Here is a 20418-nt window from a genome sequence, read left to right as displayed (position 1 = left end):
ATTTTTTTGACCAATGACTGGAGAAGCTCTTTTATTCAATCTCATGAAGTTGGGATTTGTTGGAGCAAGATATCAGGTCTTTTTTTCTCCACTGTTTGAAACTAGTGCAGTCTCTGTTGATGTAATTGCTAATGTGCTTAGCTTGTTAACCTATATAGATTACATAGTATTAAACTGCATTGTCACCAAACATACCTCTGGCCTTCGATTTTGACCTCAACTGCATCACTTTGAACATCAAGGGCATAAGACCCACTTCATTTAAGAAGGCTGTCTCCTGCCAGAGGTCAGTTAATCTAGCTAAAAAGGATTATTTCTCCACTCTCCTCCATAAAGAGTCCAATCTTTCTTACCTTTTCAAGACTAATTGCTCTCAGAACCCTGCCTCTTCCTCTTCCTCTTCCCTCGCAGCAAATGATCTTGCACCCGCACTCATGTGTTACTTTCTAAGTTTTCCAAATACCATCTCAATGTTAAGTTTCTAAAACTCTCTACTCCATGTCTTCTGATCTCTTCCCTCTTAAAATAGCTCTTTATATCACATATCTTCATTCATTCATTCAACTGGGATCTTCTCACTGATGAAAGAGTAAGAATTCAGATGTTTCTGACCCTGTGAATGATTATTGCCTTATTTCACAACTCCCATTAATAGTCAGCCAATGGCAGACAACTTCTTTTTAAACTGACTTGGATATTCAGTGCCAGGCCTTGTGCCGGCATCAGCTAGCTGCTAGAGCTTATTTTTATTTTCTTTATTCAATTTTCTCCCAGGGAGCTCAGAACGGTTTTCATGAGTTTATTCAGGTACTCAAGCATGTTTCCCTGTCTGTTCCAGAGGGCAATGGGGGGATTAACTGATTTGCCCAGGGTCACAAGGAGCAGCGTTGGTTTGAACCCACAACCTCAGGGTGCTGAGGATGTAGTTTTAACTATTGTGTCACACTTTGCAGTGCTGGGTTATGTCTGGGTCCTGGAATTTACTGCTTTTTCCCCTACCCAGCAGTAAATTCCAGATTAGATCATAAATTTTAAAGCATATTAATCCTCCCTGCATTAATATTGTGAGAAGGTCATTTACTGAGAGTTTATGTGCGCTACAAAAGGTCATGTGTGGTGAAGCGAAGAGCCTCAATGTGCTCCTGGAGACACCAGGAGACAGAACTGGCACTGGGAAACCAGTCAGCTCCTGAAATGCAGCAAATGTTCAGAAATCAAGGCCAACAGAAAAACTTGTCTGAGTACTTCAGAGCATGATGTAAGAGGAAGCACAACAACTTCCATTCACCCTTTGGAATACTTACTGTACATGCATTTTTTTAAAATTTATTTATTCAGTTTTCTATACCATTCTTCCAGGGGAGCTCAGAATGGTACTCAAGCATTTTTCCCAGTCTGTCCTGGTGGGCTCACAATCTATGTAGTGTACCTGGGGCAATGGGGGGACTAAGTGACTTGCCCAGGGTCACAAAGAACCCACATCCTCAGGGTGCTGAGGCTGTAGCTCTAACCATTGCACCACAGTCTCCTCTCAATAATCTGCCATGGCCTGCACAGGATAAATATCAGCTGGGACCTTTGTAACTATTAAAAAGGTGCCTGGAGCCCTCTCTGAGCCCCTTTGCTTTCCTTCCCACAATGGTTGGATAGCCCCAGGCAATTTAAATTGGCAGCAGCCTCTCCTATCAACTTAAATGGCCTTGAATATCAACAACCGACTTCTTTTCTAGACATAGTAAATGACGGCAGAATAGTCCATCCAGTCTGCCCTGTAATTACATGCATTACAATTTCACCCCAAGGTCTTTCTCCCCATCCATATCACCCTCTCACCTCCCAGCACATACATCCCCCTCAGATTTCTCTTCCCCAAATGTATCACTCCACTTCTTTGCACTGAATTTTAGTTGCCAGGCATTAGACCATTCTTCCAACTTTTACAGATCCTTTTTCATGTTTTCCACTCTCTCCGGGGTGTCCACTCTTACAAATTTTGGTATCTTCCAAACCTTTGGTATCTTCCAAACCAAAGGCAAACCTTTCCTTCTAACCCTTCAGCAATATCGCTCACAAACATATTGAACAGAATTGGCCCCAGAACCAATCATTGAGGCACTCCACTACTCACCTTTCCTTACTCTGAGCAAATTCCATTAATCACCACCCTCTGATGTCTGCCTGTCAATCAGTTTCTAATCCAGTTCATTACTTTGGGTCCTAACTTCAGCCGGTCAAGTTTGTTCAAGAGCCTTCTAACATGTCAAAGGCTTTTCTGAAATTTAAGTAAATTATATATAGCACACTTCCATGATCTAATTCTCTGGTTACTCAGTAAAAGAATTCAATAAGATTCATTTGGGACAATTTACCTTTAGTAAAGCTATGCTGTCTCGGATCTTGTAACTCGGGCGAAACAAATGTTCTCTGGATCTGTTTCCATCTTATATCTTTCGAGAAATTTACACTCAGGCTCTTGGTTAACTTTACTGATAAATTATCTTTTGGACAATGGTTATTTTTCTGTGTATATGGGTCATATAGCCCTTACCCCTTGCTGAAAGGCACTGAACTGAATCCAACTATTCAATTAAATTACGTCCGATTGCTGGTATTCTATTATTAACTAACTAACTAACTAACTAACTAAACAACTTTCCAATTATATAGATACATTTTCCATTCTTCTACCATCTCAACATGGCTTTCGTCCCAATTTTAGTACAGAAACTTTACTAGTATCAGTGATTTTTAAGATTCAAAGTTTACTATCTCAGAACCAATATGCCATCTTATTACAATTTGACCTTTCTGCAGCTTTTGATGTAGTAAATATTGACATCTTGACTCTTGGATATAGACTTAGAGGAAAAAGCCCTAAAATGGTTTTTAGGATTTCTTACACTACACTCATATGTGGGCAAAACATCTGCTACATGGATGCCAGACTGGTCCCGATCCTTTTCAATGTTTATATAATCACACTAAAAAATTACAAACTAAGTCCTACTGAGACAATGTTCACTTACATCAATGATATTTTCATCCTATTAGAAGTCGATTCCAATCTGAGTAATTTCACAGCCACTATAACCTCTTGTATTTCTAAACTACAATCCTAGTCATTTCAGGTTCAAATGAAACTCAATATTACATAAACAAAATTACTATGGTTTGGCCTGGAAATTGGAAATTTGCCATCTTCAGTCACCCTTAACTCCGGTGATATTTTGCATATTGAATCATCTGCTAGAGTTTTGGACATTGTTTTAGACTCTTCTCTTTCCTTCCAATGTAAACCATCTTATTAAAAAATATTTTTTTAGTCTTTGTACACAAAAAAGTTTGTCATTTGTTCCATCAACATCATTTTGCAGCATTGGTTCAATTAATCATTTTGGCTCAGCTTCTATCTATGTGGGATTAAGTAAAGGAAATGAGAAACGACTACTACCAGATTGATTTTTGGAAGAAAAAGTTTGATCATGTGTCACCATTACATTGGCTTCCTTTTTGATTGAGAGTTCAGTTTAAATGTGCCTGGATAGTTTAAAAAATCTTACATGGACTCTTTGTTCCCTTGATTTTTTATCTTTAAACACTATGAGATCTTCAGGCAGCAGAACGACTCATATTTAAAAGCTCTCTTTCCCTTCTATAAAAGGAATAAAGTCCGCCAGCAAAATCTCTCATTCCTTTTCATATTTACTAACTATGATATGGAATGAACTACCTCGTCGTATAAGATCTTGTCTGTCTCTTCAGATTTTTTGTAAAAACCTTCAAAACTACATTGTTCCATCACTTTTTAGGTAATATTATTGTTCTTTTTTGTAATCTAATTATGTAAATCGAATCGAGCCCATAATTCTAAGAGATGATTCGGTATTTAAGGCTAAGATTTAGATTAGGAATTTCACTATTCTCCCCTTCAGCAACACTTCCATTATTTTTCCAATAACTGAAGTGAGGTTACAGGCCTGATGTTTGCTGCTTCATCTCTGCAACCATTTTTGTGAAGAGGAACCACATCCACTCTTCTCCAATCCCATGGAACTACTCCCGTCTCCAGGGATTTATTGAACAAATCTTTAAGCTCCCTCAATATCCTGGGATGGATTCTGTTCAAACCCATGGCTTTGTCCACCTTCAATTTTTCAAGTTGTTCATAAACATTTTCTTCTGTAAACGGTGTGGTATCCTTGCCATTCTCATGGGTGATTTTGCCAGCCAATTGCGGTCCTTCTCCAAGATTTTCTTCCGTAAGCACAGAAGTATTTATTTAGCATGTTTGCTTTTTCCTCAACACTCTCCATATAGCGATTCATAGCTTCCTTCAATCTTGCAATTCCACCTATATTTCCTACATTATATTCAGCAAAGAGTGCATTTTAAGATCATTGCAATCATTCATCAGATATTGTATCATATTTCTCCAAGGGTACTTAAAGAATTGTTTGAAATTTACCAGCCTAGAAGAAACTTACGATCTGAAAATACAATTAAATTGATGCTAGGATTGGAGCATCAATGAAGTCAGTGGCTGGCATTAAACTTTGGAATGCTCTGCCTGGTATTCTGTGATTATGTGCTGGAAAGATCAACTTTAAGAAAATGTTGAAAACGCAGCTTTTTCTTAATGCTTTCCTATGACATATTACTAGATCTGCTCCAGTTTTAAGGAAGATTTGAGCTTTTTGCAGTTTTATTGCTCAACTCTGGATTGATAATGTGTCTGTCTATTGTTTGTATATATGTATGCGACCAAAGGGCGATTAGGATCATATGTGTGTAACCAATATGTTAACTGCTGTACACTGCCTCTTTAAAGCTCTTACACTAGCTTTCAAATTCTTCGACAGAATGGATCCATCCTACATAGCAAAAAAAACCTAACAATCTACATCCCAAACTGACCCCTGTAATCACAAGCCGAGAGAAGACTGTCCACCCCACTGACATGAACCCTCCTTCTGGAAAGTGCCCACCGACACTCCTACTCTCACTTAGAACATAAGAACATAAGCAGTGCCTCCGCCGGGTCAGACCATAGGTCCATCCTGCCCGGCAGTCCGCTCCCGCGGCGGCCCAAACAGGTCACGACCTGTCTGAATCACCAGAAGGGGCTCCTTGGTTTCTCATTGAAGTCCTATCTTCCCATCGAAGTCCTAACCCTCCGGTCTTGCACATGCACGACCTGGTTGGCTTTCTATACTTGTGTTACTTCCTACCCAAATTATGGAATGCTATCCCACCAACCATCAGATCACTGTCAGGCTTACTAAATTTCAGGCAAGCGATAAAAACCCACCTTTTTACCTGACTCTCTTAAACACCCCCCTAACCTTTAATTCTAGCCCAGCTGAATGTGCCCTCCACTCGTCTTACAGATGTCAACTATGCAAGATCTTACCCCCCTACTACATGTACCTATACCAAGAATGCCTAAAATTGTCCTTTACTTCGATTACATTGTATTTCTAGCTGCTTTACAGATAGGGCCTCTCGTTTGCCATGCTACTGGGCTCAGCCCCCAAAACATGTATTCATTTCTCCATGCGGTTCATAAAAATTATCCCTCTGTTGCTATTCTTCCCTTTAATCTGTTGTTCTGTACATCTTACATGTGAATTTGCATCTTTGTTGCCCATCATTTGCCATGCTTCCATACTCTGTACTCAAAACATGTACATAGGAATTTCCATTATTGCTTTTCCTCCTTAAATTTGTTGTTCTGTATATTTGCTTTATGTGAGGTTGTAACCTTGTTGCTAAACCTCTACTTGAAATCTGTTCTGGGCTCTTTTGGGAGGACAGGCTAGAAATTTGACTAAATAAATATCAAGTGTTAAATAAATAAATGAATAATTAATAAATAAACCTGAAAAAATTATGATTCCCTTTTATATATTTCTAGCCATTTCAGCACTTTCTTAGAAACATAGAAACATGATGGCAGATAAAGGCCAAATGGCCCATCTAGTCTACTCATCCGCAGTAACCATTGTCTTCCTATATTCCCTTGTAATTTCCCTCCTGAACTATATAAACAGAGAAAAATGAAGGCAGACAAAGACCATACGGCTCCTCTCCCTTAGAGATCCAACATACTTTTTCCAAGCTTCTTGGATTCAGAAGCACTTTTTTTTTTGAGGTTACCTCTGAATCTATCACCTATCATCTTCATCCTATGCCCACCTCAATCCAGAGTTTCCTTTCAATTGAGACTCATCTCTTACACATTTATGCCATGTATGTACGTATCCATAGCTCAAACACACTATCAATAATAAGGCAAAACAAATAAATAAAATATCATATCATAAATCCTCACTATCATATTTCCCCTCTTTTGCTTTTTCTCCAAAGTATACAGATTGAGATGTCTGTCCTCTACACATTATTATGAAGACCATCAACCATTTTAATAGCCTTCCTCTGGACCGACTCCATCCTTTTTATATCTTTTTGAAGGTGTGGCCTCTTGGCCACCTAAGTCTTGCTCTTCTATTGTGCACATAAGTTCTCTACCCCCTAAAATGTACCATTCTGTTGGGTTTTGCAGCCCAAAGACATGAACTTACATTTATTAGCATTAAATCTTAGCTGCCAAATTTCAGACCATTCCTCAAGCTTTGCTAGGTCCTTCCTCGTGGTCTCCACACCATCAGGGTTGTCTACTCTAATGAAGATTTTGATATCAACTGCAAAGAGGCAAATCTAACTTCAGCAATATCACTTACAAAAATGTTAAAAAGAATAGGCCCAAGAACTGAACCTTGAGGCACACCACTGGTAACATCCATTCCTCAGAGTGATCTCCATTGACCACTACCCTCTGTCGCTTTCCACTCAACCGAAACAGTATCATGGCCCACTCTGTTGCTTTGTGGCCCCTACTGACAGCGCTCTATTTATTTATTAGACGCCTGTGTGGAACAATGTCAAAGGCTTTGCTAAAATCCAAATACACCACATCTAGCGCACTCCCTCTATCCAATTATCTGGTCACCCATTCATATAAATTGATTGGATTTGTCTGACAAGACCTACCTCTAGTGAATCCATGTTGCCTCGGGTCCTGTAATCCACTGGATTCTAGAAACGCTACTATTCTCTGTTTTAAAAGTGTTTCCATTAATTTACTTACCATAGATATCAAACTTAGTGGCCTATAGTTTCCTATCTCTTTTACTTTTGTGGACAAGGCCTTATGGAGAGGGTGGTAGATACCTGGAATGCTTTCCTTTGAAAGGTGATGGAGGTGAAAATGTGTTTTTTAAAATTCTTAAATGATGACTTTATTTAACGATATTGATTGTGGAGTCTTCAAAGAAAAAAAAATGATGATATTAAACTAGAAGCACATAAAAAACGAGATATTGAGGAGATAATTCTGTAACAGAGCATCTAGATTTAGGGGTCTGAAGGGCACACACAAAGAGTCTATTCTATAAAGGAAAATAGCACATGTTTAACATTTAAATACAACCACTTACTTCAGCAGATACCTGTGTAACTTACATAGTCTATAAAGTGATAGACTTCTGGGCTAGTTGGATCTTTTGTCTTACCTAATTAGGCAGTTCTTATATTTATTGTAACAAATGGTAGTAAGTGTCATGTAATGTACCTGCAGGAATCGTAGCTGGATGGTTATGATCTGGGGGAGCCTTTTCAGTGCTCCCAAGGATCTGAGAATTATATCAAGAGAGAAGGAGACAATGGAGAAGTTCTGGTACTATTTCCATAAACAGAGGAATGGTATGCAATGTAGACTAAGTTAGACTGACTTGTAATTCCAGAGCAGCGAGCTTTCCTTTGTCCCCCGAATTTCTTGTGTACTCTTCGAAGGTCCAGGATGGTTGACCACGTTTCACCTCGGTAATGTTGGTCAGCCTCATGTCCGTGTAAAGTGGGTTGCTCTTCATATGTGACTTGAGTGACACAGGGTAGGGGTGCGGACTGAAGACCTGTTCAATCAGGAAGGAGTCTTTTGGATGCTTGGGCATTTTGTGGCCCTGAGGGGTTCCTGCCTGCAATAGACACAGAAATTGTCACAAAGCACACATTTTTTCAACACTGAAGAGTACAGCAAAATGTTCTTCTTTCTAATCTGGAGGTATAGTTTGAAGTACAGTATAGAAGAAAATAAGGGATCATTCTGGTTCTGTATGCTTGATGATTGGTTTTTTTATCTTATTTTTTAATGGTTTTTATCTGTAATATGTATTTTAAAAAACTTTTTGGGGGTATAACATTTTCTTTTCTGTGGTGTTTTTTCCCTTAGTTTATAACAAATTCTGTTTAAGCATTAAAATAATAAAAGGAATTGTGAAATGTGGAATCTCAGTTACACTAACCCCCTCTTCTATGAAACTGCGCTATCAGTTTTTAGCGCAAAGAGCCGCGCTGCTCTCGATGCTCATAGGAACTCAATGAGCGTAGGGAGCAGCGTGGGCCATTCAGCGCGGCTCTGGGCTAAAATCCACTAGCGCAGTTTCATAGAAGAGGGGGTAAATGTTGGACATCACATTTTATATTTGTTAGCCATATAGCACTTAGAAGACCCACTAAGCTTTAGTAAAAGGGCCCCCAAGTCACCAAATGCTCTGCTTAAAATTTCTCCTTAATCACTGTTGCAAAAGCTTGATCCAGTGCACTTAGGGAGCACACAGACCATTCTGAAAAGAGTGCACCGAAACCCACAGGGGTTGAGCGGGCTTCGGTTCATTTGTTGCGCAGCACTCATTACCGTGGTTTGATAAAAGCGGCCCATAATGAGAACTCTCACATTCCCTATATCAGGCAACTTAATTTATTTAAACAGACATTTATATTCTGCTTTAAAATGGATTTAAACATATAGGTGCTGATTCTATAAACAATGCCTAAATCAGCTGGCACTTAAAAATAGGTTCTGGCTACTTGGCAGTCACACTTAGGTGCCCTATACAGATTCGTGGCTAGCGGTGCATAGATAAAAACTTAGGCGCCTGAAATGAAGACAAGGGTTTGAAAGGCCTACATTTCAGGACTCTTAGGTTTTGGCGAATCGTGCTTAGTGGTGCCTAAGTGACACGCCTTCCATAGAAATGCCCACTTAGGTCCCTAAGCCAAATACGATGGGTCCCTATCACCCAATTAAATGTCTTTTATTTAGCAATTGCTGAGCCTATTGAGGGTATTTTGCCAATTAAGTAGGTGCTCTCTATAGCAGTGGTCTCAAACTCACAGCCCAGGGGCCACATGCGGCCCGCCAGGTACTATTTTGAGGCCCTCAGTATTATAAAGAATGATTCTTTATGGAAAACTTGTGCCTTAAGTGACCAGCGGTCGCGTTCTGGAACATTGCCCGCCTCACTGCTGTAACCTCACACAAGTGCTTTCCTGCGTCTGTACGCGATTGTTTTCTCCACTCCACCTCGCAATCACATACAGACGCAGGAAAGCATTTGCGTGAGGTTACAGCCGTGAGGTGAGCAACGTCCCAGAATGTAAGGTAACCACTGGAGGCAGTGCAGCTTGTGCGTGTGTCCGGTGCTGGAGGAGGTGAGAGCTGAAGGCGGTTGCGGACGCAACCACCAGGCACTTAAGGCACAAGTTTTCCATAAATAAATCATTTTTTATAATACCGAGGGACTCAAAATTGGCCAAGGTGGATAGCCTTGTCCCCGTACCTGCAGTGAGCACTTTTTCCCCTTACTGTTTCGGTCACCGTGTCATTCTCTAGACGGGAGCACATGTACGCAGGAGTCAACAATGTTCAGGCAAATTTCCTCAGCAGACAGACTCTGGATCCTGGAAAATGAACCCTGTCTGCAGTGGTGTTCCAAGCCATAATGCGGTGCTGGGGTTGGCTGCGCTTCGATCTCATGGCCATGGCGAGAAACAAGAAAGCAGATTGTTTCTTCAGTCGAAGATCCGAGCCCGGAAGTGAGGGGCTCGACGCTCTGGTGCAGCCGTAGCCTCAGGAGATTCTCCTGTATCTTTTTCCTCCTTGGCTAGTGATGGACAGTGATCTGCTGAATGACCTGGCCTATCAGGGCTGTGTCATTTTGGTGGCTCCAGATTGGCCTCACAGGTCATGGTACACTGATCTGATGCGTCTCTGCATGGGTCGCAGCCTTCAGCTGAGCTCCTATCCAGAACTGCTCACGCAGGGTCCGGTCTACTGGAGGATTTGGGTTATTTTGCTCTTACGGCATGGCTCTTGAACATGCAGCCTTAGAACACAAAGGATATTCTGCTGTGGTTATTGATACTCTTCTCAAGTCTAAGAAGTTGTCCACAGTTTCTGCTTATGCTAAGGTGCAGAAGGCCTTCCAACATTGGTGTGCTCAGGACTAGGTGGACCCTTATTCAGCTCCGACCTTGCTGATTCTCACCTCTCTTCAAGCTGGCCTGGATAAAGGCCTCACTATGGCATCTCTTCGGGTTCAGGTGACTGGACTCTCTTGTTTTAGATTCCGGCATAGTCAGTCTTAGTTGGCATCTTATCCTGATGTCGCTAGATTTCTGAAGGGGGCTCTCCATATCAGACTGCCAGTTAATCAATCTTACCCTTCCTGAAACCTTAACTTGGTGCTTACCAAGGCTCCTTTTGAGCCCCTTTGAGATTTTGAGCCCCTCTTGGATTTGACACTCAAGACCGTTTCTCTGGTTGACATTACTTTGGCGCGACATGTGTTAGAGCTCTCAGGCTCTTTCTCCGTATCTCGGAGACTGGGGTTTCCCTATGTTTGTTCCTTCCATCCTGCAGAAAGTGGTTCTGGCTTTCCATGTTTATCAGGAATTGTGTTTGCCTACCTTTCAGCCTACTGGTTCCAGGACATACGATCGTCTGTTGAAGAAACTGGATGTGCGCAGAGTGCTTCTTTGTTATCTGGAGGTCACTAATGAGTTTTGTTTCTCTGACCATCTGTCTATACTGACTCATTCGGTTAAGTGGGGCACTCCTGCTTCTAAGGCCACAATTTCCAGATGGATCCATAGGGCCATTTCATCAAACCACATTCTTTCTTTCTGGGAAACATCCCTTGTTTCCATCAAGGCACATTCTACCAGGAGTGCAGCTTCTTCATGGATTGAAGCTAGAGCTGTCTCTGCTGAGGAGATCTGCAGGGCGGCAATGTGGTCTTCTCTTCACACATTTACCAAGTTTTACAGAGTGGATGTGGTGGCAAAACAGGATTACTACACAGGTCCTGGACCTGTTGGGCTGCCGCATGAGCGGACTGCTGGGCACGATGGACCTCTGGTCTGATCCAGCAGAGGCACTGCTTATGTTCTTATGTTTTTATGACTCTGCCTTTGGGCCCTTGGTCTTAAGTAGAGAATGACATGAGGAAAAACTTTTGTCCCCAACTCTGCAAGCTCGGTCTCTGTTCCTACCACATCCTCGCGAGCTCGGTCCCTGTCCCCGCTCCATCCTTGTGAGATCGGTCCCTGTCCCCGTGAGCTTGGTCCCCCTCCCAGCCCTGTCCCCGCAAACCGTCTTATCCCATCCGCACAAGCCTCAAATGGTTATGATTTTATATTGAACTTATTTTATTAAAGTAAAGAAAGAAACCATATTCTGTATTGTAATATTCTACCCCTGCCTTGGAGCAGAGAGGTCTCCTCGAAGGAGAGCATCACCCTGGTGAAGTAGGAAATAATTCTGTAGCTAGGACCTGTCCACCACCATACCACGGAGGAGCTTCTTACTGAGGGCTGGCGAGGCAAATGCTCCAACACTCATAGGAATTAAATGAGCATCAGAGCATTTACCTCGCCAGCCCATGGTAAGAAGCCCTAAGATTGTAACTTCCTCTGTGTGGAGCTCCTTGTTGTTGTTGGTTTTTTTTTTTATTAGATGGGAGATTAATTATTTTAGATTTGGATAAAAGCTGAAGGTTTGCTATCTGAAAAATACTTGGGTTAACCTAGAACTTGACCTAGCTACTTTGAATTCTTATTTTTGTTATCTTGTTTAATTGTAATTCCTTATCTTTTGTGAACCAATCTTGAGCTTCTTGATATAGACCAGTGGTCTCAAACTTGTGGCCCGTCAGGTACTATTTTGAGGCCCTCGGTATGTTTATCGTAATCAGGAAAGTAAAATAAAACAGTTTCTTGATCATACGTCTCTTTAGCTATAAATGACAATATTATTATTAAGACTTAGCCAAAAGGAACGATTTAGAAACTATAAAGATTTTTACCTCATGCAAAATTGTCATTTCTTTAATAAGACATGAACTATTTTTTCTGAGACCCTCTCAGTACCTACAAATCCAAAATGTGGCCCTGTGAAGGGTTTGAGTTTGAGACCACTGATCTAGATGGTATATAGAGGGAAAAAATGTCAGATTATTTTTCTTTCCATGAATGGTGATCCTAGAAAATGATCATTGGGCATCTTATGTTAACTTTGATATATCTCTCTATGAATGTTTCTGGGACTTTTTAGAATATCACTGTCTATTTGAACAATATTGTAAGTGGAGAAGACAAATTAGATAATCTGTAGCCTAGGAAAGGATAAGTGGTCAGACATTTTGTGCAGTGATAGAAATGTACAACGCTTTTGCAAGTTTTTTCTACATATCCCCCCTCTGCTCTTATGAATCTTATCAAAGCAGATCGTCATGAGAATTTCTTCTAAGTAGTAGTAATAGACACAGAGCATGTGTATCACTACTACTAACAGATCCTCGTGAATATAGCATGACAAACTGAAAAGTGCAGCTACAGCAGAGCACATGCGAGTGTCTTACTGAAACAGAGAAGGAGATTTTGAAAAACTGGCAGTAAGCATCCCTTTTAATTACAAAAATTATAATAATGCTAACTGAGTCAAGGAATAGGCTGGTGACACAGTGCTTGTTATCTTATGCTACTGCTTCCATGTAATGTCACCTACTGATTCATTGAAGTGGAACATTACCTCTTTTGATTTCCTGGCCCGCTCCTTGCCTTCTGTACTCCCTTTGTCTTTCTTGTCCTTCTCCGCATTGCATGTCTGACTGCTGTATGTGGTTCTCCATTCTCCTGGAGAATTACAGATACTAGTGATTTTAGACTCTGCAGCACTATTTTCCTCTGTAAACGACCTTGAGGACCGTATTGTAAATAAGTTCTTCTTTAAGGCTTTGACTTGGAGGCTTCTACTTTTACTCTCGCTTGGATCAGAGCTTCCCCATCCTGCCTTGCTCTCCAGTTTCCCTCCTTGAGGTGTACTGTGGTGCTGACATACCCGGGGAGCAGCACTTGCATCTGACTGGGTGTCACTACTCAGAGACTCTTCACCTATCTGTACATTCACTTTTTCTGGCTGTTGAAGTTTTGCATCAAGGTTGTTTAATTTAGCAAGGACCTGTGAGATCTCCTCACGTACCCCAGAGAGAGACTCCAGTTTCTTCTCAATTGCTCCAATCCGTAGTACAAGCTTGCAAATGCTTGTCTTTAGTTCCTCATCTCTCTGGTTCTCTTCTCGGGATGATTTTTCAGGTTTATTGCCACAGCTGGCTTTGGCTGCATTGTGCTCTGGAGAACTTTCGCCATCGGTTTTAGGCACCTGGGACAGGGAGCCATTGCTATTGTAGCAGGAAGATTGGATGACTCCAGTAGAGCCAGAAATACTCATGTCATCAAGAAACCTAAAAATATCACTGATGTCATCACTGATTATTTCTGAATCATCTTCAGAGAGCTTCCTAGAATGATTGTCCCCATGTCTATATGCTCCTGGTTTACATAGATCTTTGCCTTTTCTCTGCTCACCCTGCTCAGTCTGTGTGGCAACGTTAATGGTTTTGTCAATGTAGCCCAGGTTCTTCTCTTTAAATTGTTTCATAGCCTCAGGTTTTTCCTTCTGCAGAGGTGAAGAGACATCCTTGGCCTTATAGCTAGCAGTCTTCCCAACAAAGCTCACCAGTTTGCTTGGAGTTGGATCCTGTGGATTCAGATAGGACTGCTGCTGCTCTGGGACTGATTGGAAATTTGCATTTTCATACTGAGATTTGTCTTCTGCTTTTCTGTTAAAAAATGATCTTTCAAAATCAGGGGTTTCATCTGTGTTCAGGCTCCAGCTCTTTGATGGCCATGGTGACTGCTTGTTTTGTTTCCCTGGAACTTCTTTGGGATCTGATGAACCAAGCACTGTAGAGGGACCGAAGTAGGTGGAAGCCTGAAGGTCATCTAAACTTTCGTGTTTGACACGTCTTTTGTCGAGGAGAGGAGAATATACTGCATTCAGATATTGGGTACTGTGGGGCATTTCAAAACTATGGTTAAAGAAGGTTGGCTTTGAGGCCTCTCTTCTGGCTTGTGGTTCTCTGTGGCCTCCATCCAGTTTGCTATTTGAAAGTAATGCAGTGGGAGAAGAGATGGTTAGAACGCTGTGGAAATCTCCCTTGAAGACACTTCTTTTCTGCCCAGAAGATTGTGTCATAAAGGATTCATGATTGGAGAGAAATGGATCTTTAACACTTGTGGTGATTGGCAGGGAATCTTGCTCACTAATGGAATCATTCTCTGGGTTCATGGGGAAGTATGTGCTCTGCATCTCACAAGGTGCTGAGGTGCCAAGAGAGTAGGAAGCTAGAGCCTGCAGCCTGTCTAATGATGCAGCTCGACCTTTAAGCTCCTTATTAATTGCAAGTAGGAAGTTGGGCTCAGCCGTGGGGATGAACTGATGGCAGCTCTTGCAGTCTGCTTTAGGGCATTTGGAAGACTTTCTGATGGAATAACCTCTACTGGATGTAGGGTTTCCAATGTCACAGCTAGTCGGGCATTCCATTAAGTTACAAATTTCTGTCTCTGAACTACAAGAGTCAAACAATTCTTTCTTTTCAATTTTTCGATGTCTAGAAAAAGGAAGTTTCTCTTTAGCTAGACCACCATTCATCTGTATCAGATTGAATATAGTCACTATATCTGCTGCTATCATGATTTTCTTGGATTGCTGGTTCTCAACTGAACATCGCATTTTATCTTTGAACAATGTGGCTGGAAAGTTGGGATCAAGGCAAGCAGTATAAAAAAGTACACTCCTCAGCTTAGCCAGCTGGCATAAATCAAACCTTACGCATAAAGACTTGCAGAGATCCTGGTAGGAAACTTTGTTCTGCTTGCTATCCAGTTCCTCCAGTATCTTCACAAGGAATAGGGAGGATTCTCGGTTTGCTTCCATGATGTACTTTCAACAAGAGGCTATTACAATTCTATAGAAAGAGAGAAAAATAGTGTCATGTACTTAATATACTGAAGGAAAATTTATAGAAGAGTATTACAAAGAAATGTTTTTGCACTCCATCTGCTCTCATCTATCCAATATCAGGCTCGATTGTTCCTATGAAATGGAATTCTACAATCAGAGTTCACCATTACTTCAGAATGTCAGATAGAAGATTTCAAGATCCTCTTCTTGAAATACAGGAGCTAGCTGAGGCAAGGCAGATGATACATCTGATAGTGTAGTCCCCTCTGCAAAGAAGGCTTGTTAGTTATACATTTGGTTAGTGATTACCTTACCTTTCATATACTGTATTTGTGATAAAGGAAGAAATAATATCACCAAAATCTGAACACACTACCTCTCACCTAGACTACTGCAACTTGCTTCTCACAGATCTTCCGAGTAACTATCTCTCTCCCCTCCAATCCATTCAAAATTCTTACATTCCAACAGAGTGGCTAGACTCACATCACACTTCTCCTCAACTCACTTCATTGCTCACATTAAATGTCCGCATACTGTTAAAACTCCTCGTATTGGCTTACAAGAGCATTCACTCTGCAGATCCTCATAAGAACCGCCATACTGGGACAGACCACAGATCCATCAAGCCCAGTATCCTGTTTCCAACAGTCACCAACCCAGGTCCCAAGTAGTAAAAGAAATTTTATGCTGCGTTTCCTAGGAATAAGCAGTGGATTTCCCCAAGTCATCTCAATAAAGGCCTATTCAATTTTCTATACCGTTCTCCCAGGGGAGCTCAGAACGGGTTGCATTAATTTATTCAGGTACTCAAGCATTATCTCTGTCTGTCCTGGCAGGCTCAAAATCTTTCTAATGTACCTGGGGCAATGGGGGGATTAAGAGACTTGCCCAAGGTCACAAGGAGCAGCGTGGGTTTGAAACCACAACCTCAGGGTGCTGAGGTTGTAGCTTTAACCACTGTGCCACACTCTTTTAGGAAATTATCCAAACCTTTTTAAAACTCTGTTAAGCTAACTGATTTCACCACATTCTCCGGCAATGAATTCCAGGATTTAATTACACGTTGTGTGAAAAATATTTTCTCCGGTTTGTTTTAAATCTACTTAGTAACTTCATCGCATGTCCCCTAGTCCTAGTATTTTTTGAAAGATTACACAAGCAATTCACATCTACCCTTTCCACTCCACTCATCATTTTATAGATCTTATCATATTACCCCTGAGCCAAGCTGACAAGCCCTAGCCGCTTTAGCCTTTCCTCATAGGGACATCATCCCATCCCTTTTTATCATTTTTGTCTCCCTTCTCTGTACCTTTTCTAATTCCTCTATATCTTTTTTGACATATGGTGACCCGAATTGCACACAGTAGAGCAATACATTGTCATCTTTGTTTTCCATTCCTTTCCTGATAATTCCTAACATTCTTTTTGCTTTCTTAGCAGCTGCCGTACATTACGCTGAGGGTTTCAATGTATCCTCAACAACACCTAGCGGTGACTCCTAACATAGAACCCAGCATCGCATAAGTATAGTTCGGGTTCCTCTTTCCCATATGCATCACTTTGCACTTGCTCACATTAAATGTAATCCGCCATTAACAAAAAGCAGCGTTTTTAACGTTTTCTTAAAATTGATCTTTCCAGCACAAAATCGTAACATGCCTGGCAGGGCAGAGCATTCCAAGAATTGAATCGAGGATTGTTATCCTTTCCATCACTGAAAAAGGTTAAACCTAAAAAGCATTCTCCATCATCTTTCAATTATTCTGGAGCATATTAGATTGTCTACACTACATCTTATTATCTTTTTCATAAATACTGTAATGGGTTTTTTGAACTTCTTTATGAGAGAAGATCCTATTCTTTACTACCTTATTTTCTCTCTAAAATTTAGAGATCTCTGTTGAAATCTGCACTGAATCCTTTAGAGATAATGCAGAATATAAGACAATTTAACATAGCAAAACTGGGCATCCAAATGGCAGCTGAAATTTAGGGGGGATTTATTAAAAATGCCAAGAAAAGTGTGGAATAACTCGTAAGTTTCATGGCTCCACACCATTCTCTTCTTGGTTGGGCTGAAAACTTTTCAGCAGCCCCTCCTATTGTGATGTCATAATGCCTTATTTCACCAATGCCTAAGAGCCAACCTCATCGGTGATGTCACAGTGGCTTGGTTTCCCTATACTTGTGCCCATTTACTAGATGCATTTGCCTCATTAAAACAAAGTGTCACGAAAAGTGCGGAATAACTCGTAAGTTTCATGGCTCCGCATCGTTCTCTTCTTGGTTGGGCTGAGAACTTTTCAGCAGCCCCTTGTATTGTGATATCATAATGCCTCATTCCACCAATGCCTAAGAGCCAACCTCTTCGGTGATGTCACAGTGGCTCAGTTTCCCTATTCTTGTGCCCATTTACTAGATGCATTTGCCTCATTGAAAAGTGTAGAATAACTTGTAAGTTTCATGGCTCCACACCATTCTCTTCTTGGTTGGGCTGAGAACTTTTCAGCAGCCTCTCGTACCACATCCCACACATAGGCTAAATTCCTTTGCAAATTTGATCTTCTATCTCAGTCCACCGTGATGATCCCCTCTGTCCAACCTTCCTTTTAGTTTTTCTCTACCTCTAGACCCGATTGTGTCTCACCACTGCAATTTCTTTTTATCAACCCCCCCCTCCCCCTTGTACTCAAATTATTGTAATTATACACAGCTCAGACAGACCGATGGGCGACATAGCAAGACTGTAGTAAACTTCAAACTTGATCCAGGGTCAGTAATACTGTCCTGTGGTATTATTACAAGTACTGAGTTAATGAAACCCAGGCCTGGATCCAGGGGTTGAGATACTGTCCTGTAGTATTATTATAGGTACTGAGATAGTGAAACCCAGGCCTGAATCCAGGGGCTGTGATACTGTCCTGTGGTTTTACAGATATACTGAAACCCAGGGAAGCTTTTAGGACAGAGCTACTATGCTGTGAAAACATCACAAGATCATTGTTATTTTTATATTGTTGTAAACTGAAGAAATCAATAAAATATATTTTGGAAAAAAAAAAGGAGAGAGATACTGAGATCAGTGGAGAAGACATAGGCACTTTGAATTCAAAATGAGCAGTTAAGAGATGCACATTTTGTTACCTGCTTTGTGTTGAAGGTTGCTGCTCCAGTGCTGGAGACAAACGAAGCATGAACAGAGTCTTTCGTTTGGAATGACAGATGCAGGGCAGAATCGATTCCTGTGATGGAGAGGAGAGCTGCAGGGACAGTGATGCTCCAGTGCGGGAGAGGAAGGATAGAGGGCGGCAATTGCTCCGGAGAGGGAGGAGGGATGCAGGGAGAGAGCTGCCCTATGCTTGAGAGGAGGGATGCAGGCAGGGACTGCCCTATTTTCTGGAGGGGAGGCATGCAGGGAGTTTGCTATCTTGGTGCTTGAGAAAGAGGGACAGAGCAAGAGAGCTCCCCTTGAAAGGCGCAGGGGGAAGCTGTACTTCTGTTTGAAAGGAAGGATCGAGGGAGAGAAAGGATCTGTCCCCTCCCTATGTATGATTTCCAGCTCAGCTTGTGATGTCCGGTTCAGGCTGTAGATAGACTTCAGAGGGATTATGGGGAGAGAATAATGCTCCACTTGTGCTGGAGCAGCCATGCCTTGGTGGGCACCGTGCTGGGTTTGCAGGAAGCATCCTGTGCTTTGTCAAATCACTGCCCTGAAACGGTGGCATTGCTTGTAAATTATCCCCGGTCCCTTAACCCTCTGCCTCCCTCATTCCTGAGCATCAGCTCCAAGCCCTCCGTCTTCCTTCTTTCATCTATCTGCTCCCCTTCTCCATGCCCTCATCCCCTCCCTTTCCTTTTTTCTCACAGCCATAGCCTGAGTCCCTCCACTTTTGCCTCAGTATGATGTCAATAGTATTGTAAACTAGTATTTATCAGTATATCAAGTAATAAATCAAAATCAAAATCAAATGGAAAAAAATACAGGAAAAGGAAGTCAAAATAATCCAAAACTCAGGCACACTTCCTAAACCAAAAATACTGCAAAAGGACAGTGTTGTAAATAAAACGTTAGCTAATGACGTTCCCCCACAAATGGCTGTTAGCCGAAAACTAATTGCAAGAGAAGGGGACTGAGGCTTTTCCTTTTCCATGAGATTTATTCTTCTGTTTTGCGACTTTCAAAGTCATGAACTTAAACTTTCTTCACACACCGTGTAATTAAACTCTGGAATTCATTGCCGGACAATGTGATGAAATCAGTTAGCTTAGCGGGGTTTTAAAAAGGTTTGGATCATTTCCTAAAAGAGAAGTCCATAGGCCATGATTGAGATGACTTCGGGAAATCCACTGTTTCTTCTAATCCAGTGTTTAAGAAAGCCACACTGAGAATTGCTTTCTCTAGAGAGGGAACTCTTAAAGAGATTTTGTGTCCTGCCACATTCCCAGAGAAGGGTTTGACAAAAGAGAAGTCTTAAGGGAGGAGAAAAGTCTGGATCAATTTAAAAGTTCTCTTTTTAAAGATGCGTTTGAGCATCAACTCTAAACTTTTAGTATCGCCTTATTTTCAGCAATGACCATTAGGTAGATCTTTTTTTTTTCCTTTTTTCTTTCTCTCTTTCTCAGGTTCTCTTCCCTCCCCCCTCGTTCTTCACTTATGTTTCTTTCCTACATAAATTATAGTTCACCCTTTTCCCTAATGTTCTAGTTTGTCTATTAGAGTCTTTGTCCCTGTTCACATTTTACATAATTACTTATATTCCTCCCTTTTTAATTGTACATCGCTTAGAATTTTATGTAAAGCGATTAATCAAATTTTAATAAACTTTAACTTCTAAAAGAGGCCTGATGACATTGTAGACAAAAGAGTTTGTTAATCCTGAGTTAAAGTGGTGCACTTGATTCTGTACTCTATCTAATCAAATATCCCACAAATCAATCATGCTGCGTTAGAGTTTTTTATCGCCAGCCGCTGCGGTAAAAGCTCTGATGCTCATAGGAATTCCTTGTTTTCAGGGTGCATCAGATCTTCTTGCTTTTTCCCCTACCCAGCAATCAATTTTAAAGCATTAATATTGAGAGAAGGTCATTTACTTGGAACTGAGAGTTTATGTGCACTACAAAAGGTCATGTGTGGTGAAGCGAAGAGCCTCAATGTGCTCCTGGAGACACCAGGAGACAGAACTGGCACTGGGAAACCCAAAAAGAAAAAC

At 41.2% G+C, this 20418-nt stretch overlaps 1 protein-coding gene across 1 annotated transcript in view; it reads right to left on the bottom strand.

The window, feature by feature from the left end:
* MINAR1 (membrane integral NOTCH2 associated receptor 1) overlaps nt 1–15175 on the bottom strand; it is a 58086-nt gene extending 42911 nt beyond the window's left edge. The window contains exons 1-2 of the mRNA XM_033920865.1: nt 12929–15175; nt 7791–8033 (exon numbers count right to left, since the gene is read on the bottom strand). Coding sequence (XP_033776756.1) covers nt 7791–8033; nt 12929–15175 — 2490 coding nt within the window. The remainder of the gene's footprint in view (nt 1–7790; nt 8034–12928) is intronic.
* Between the last annotated feature and the right edge of the window lie 5243 nt (nt 15176–20418).

This window comes from Geotrypetes seraphini, chromosome 14 (genome assembly GCF_902459505.1).
Source record: "Geotrypetes seraphini chromosome 14, aGeoSer1.1, whole genome shotgun sequence".
NCBI classification, from domain to species: domain Eukaryota; kingdom Metazoa; phylum Chordata; class Amphibia; order Gymnophiona; family Dermophiidae; genus Geotrypetes; species Geotrypetes seraphini.
Note: the sequence above shows the minus strand (reverse complement) of the source record. Positions and strands in the feature narration are given on the sequence as shown.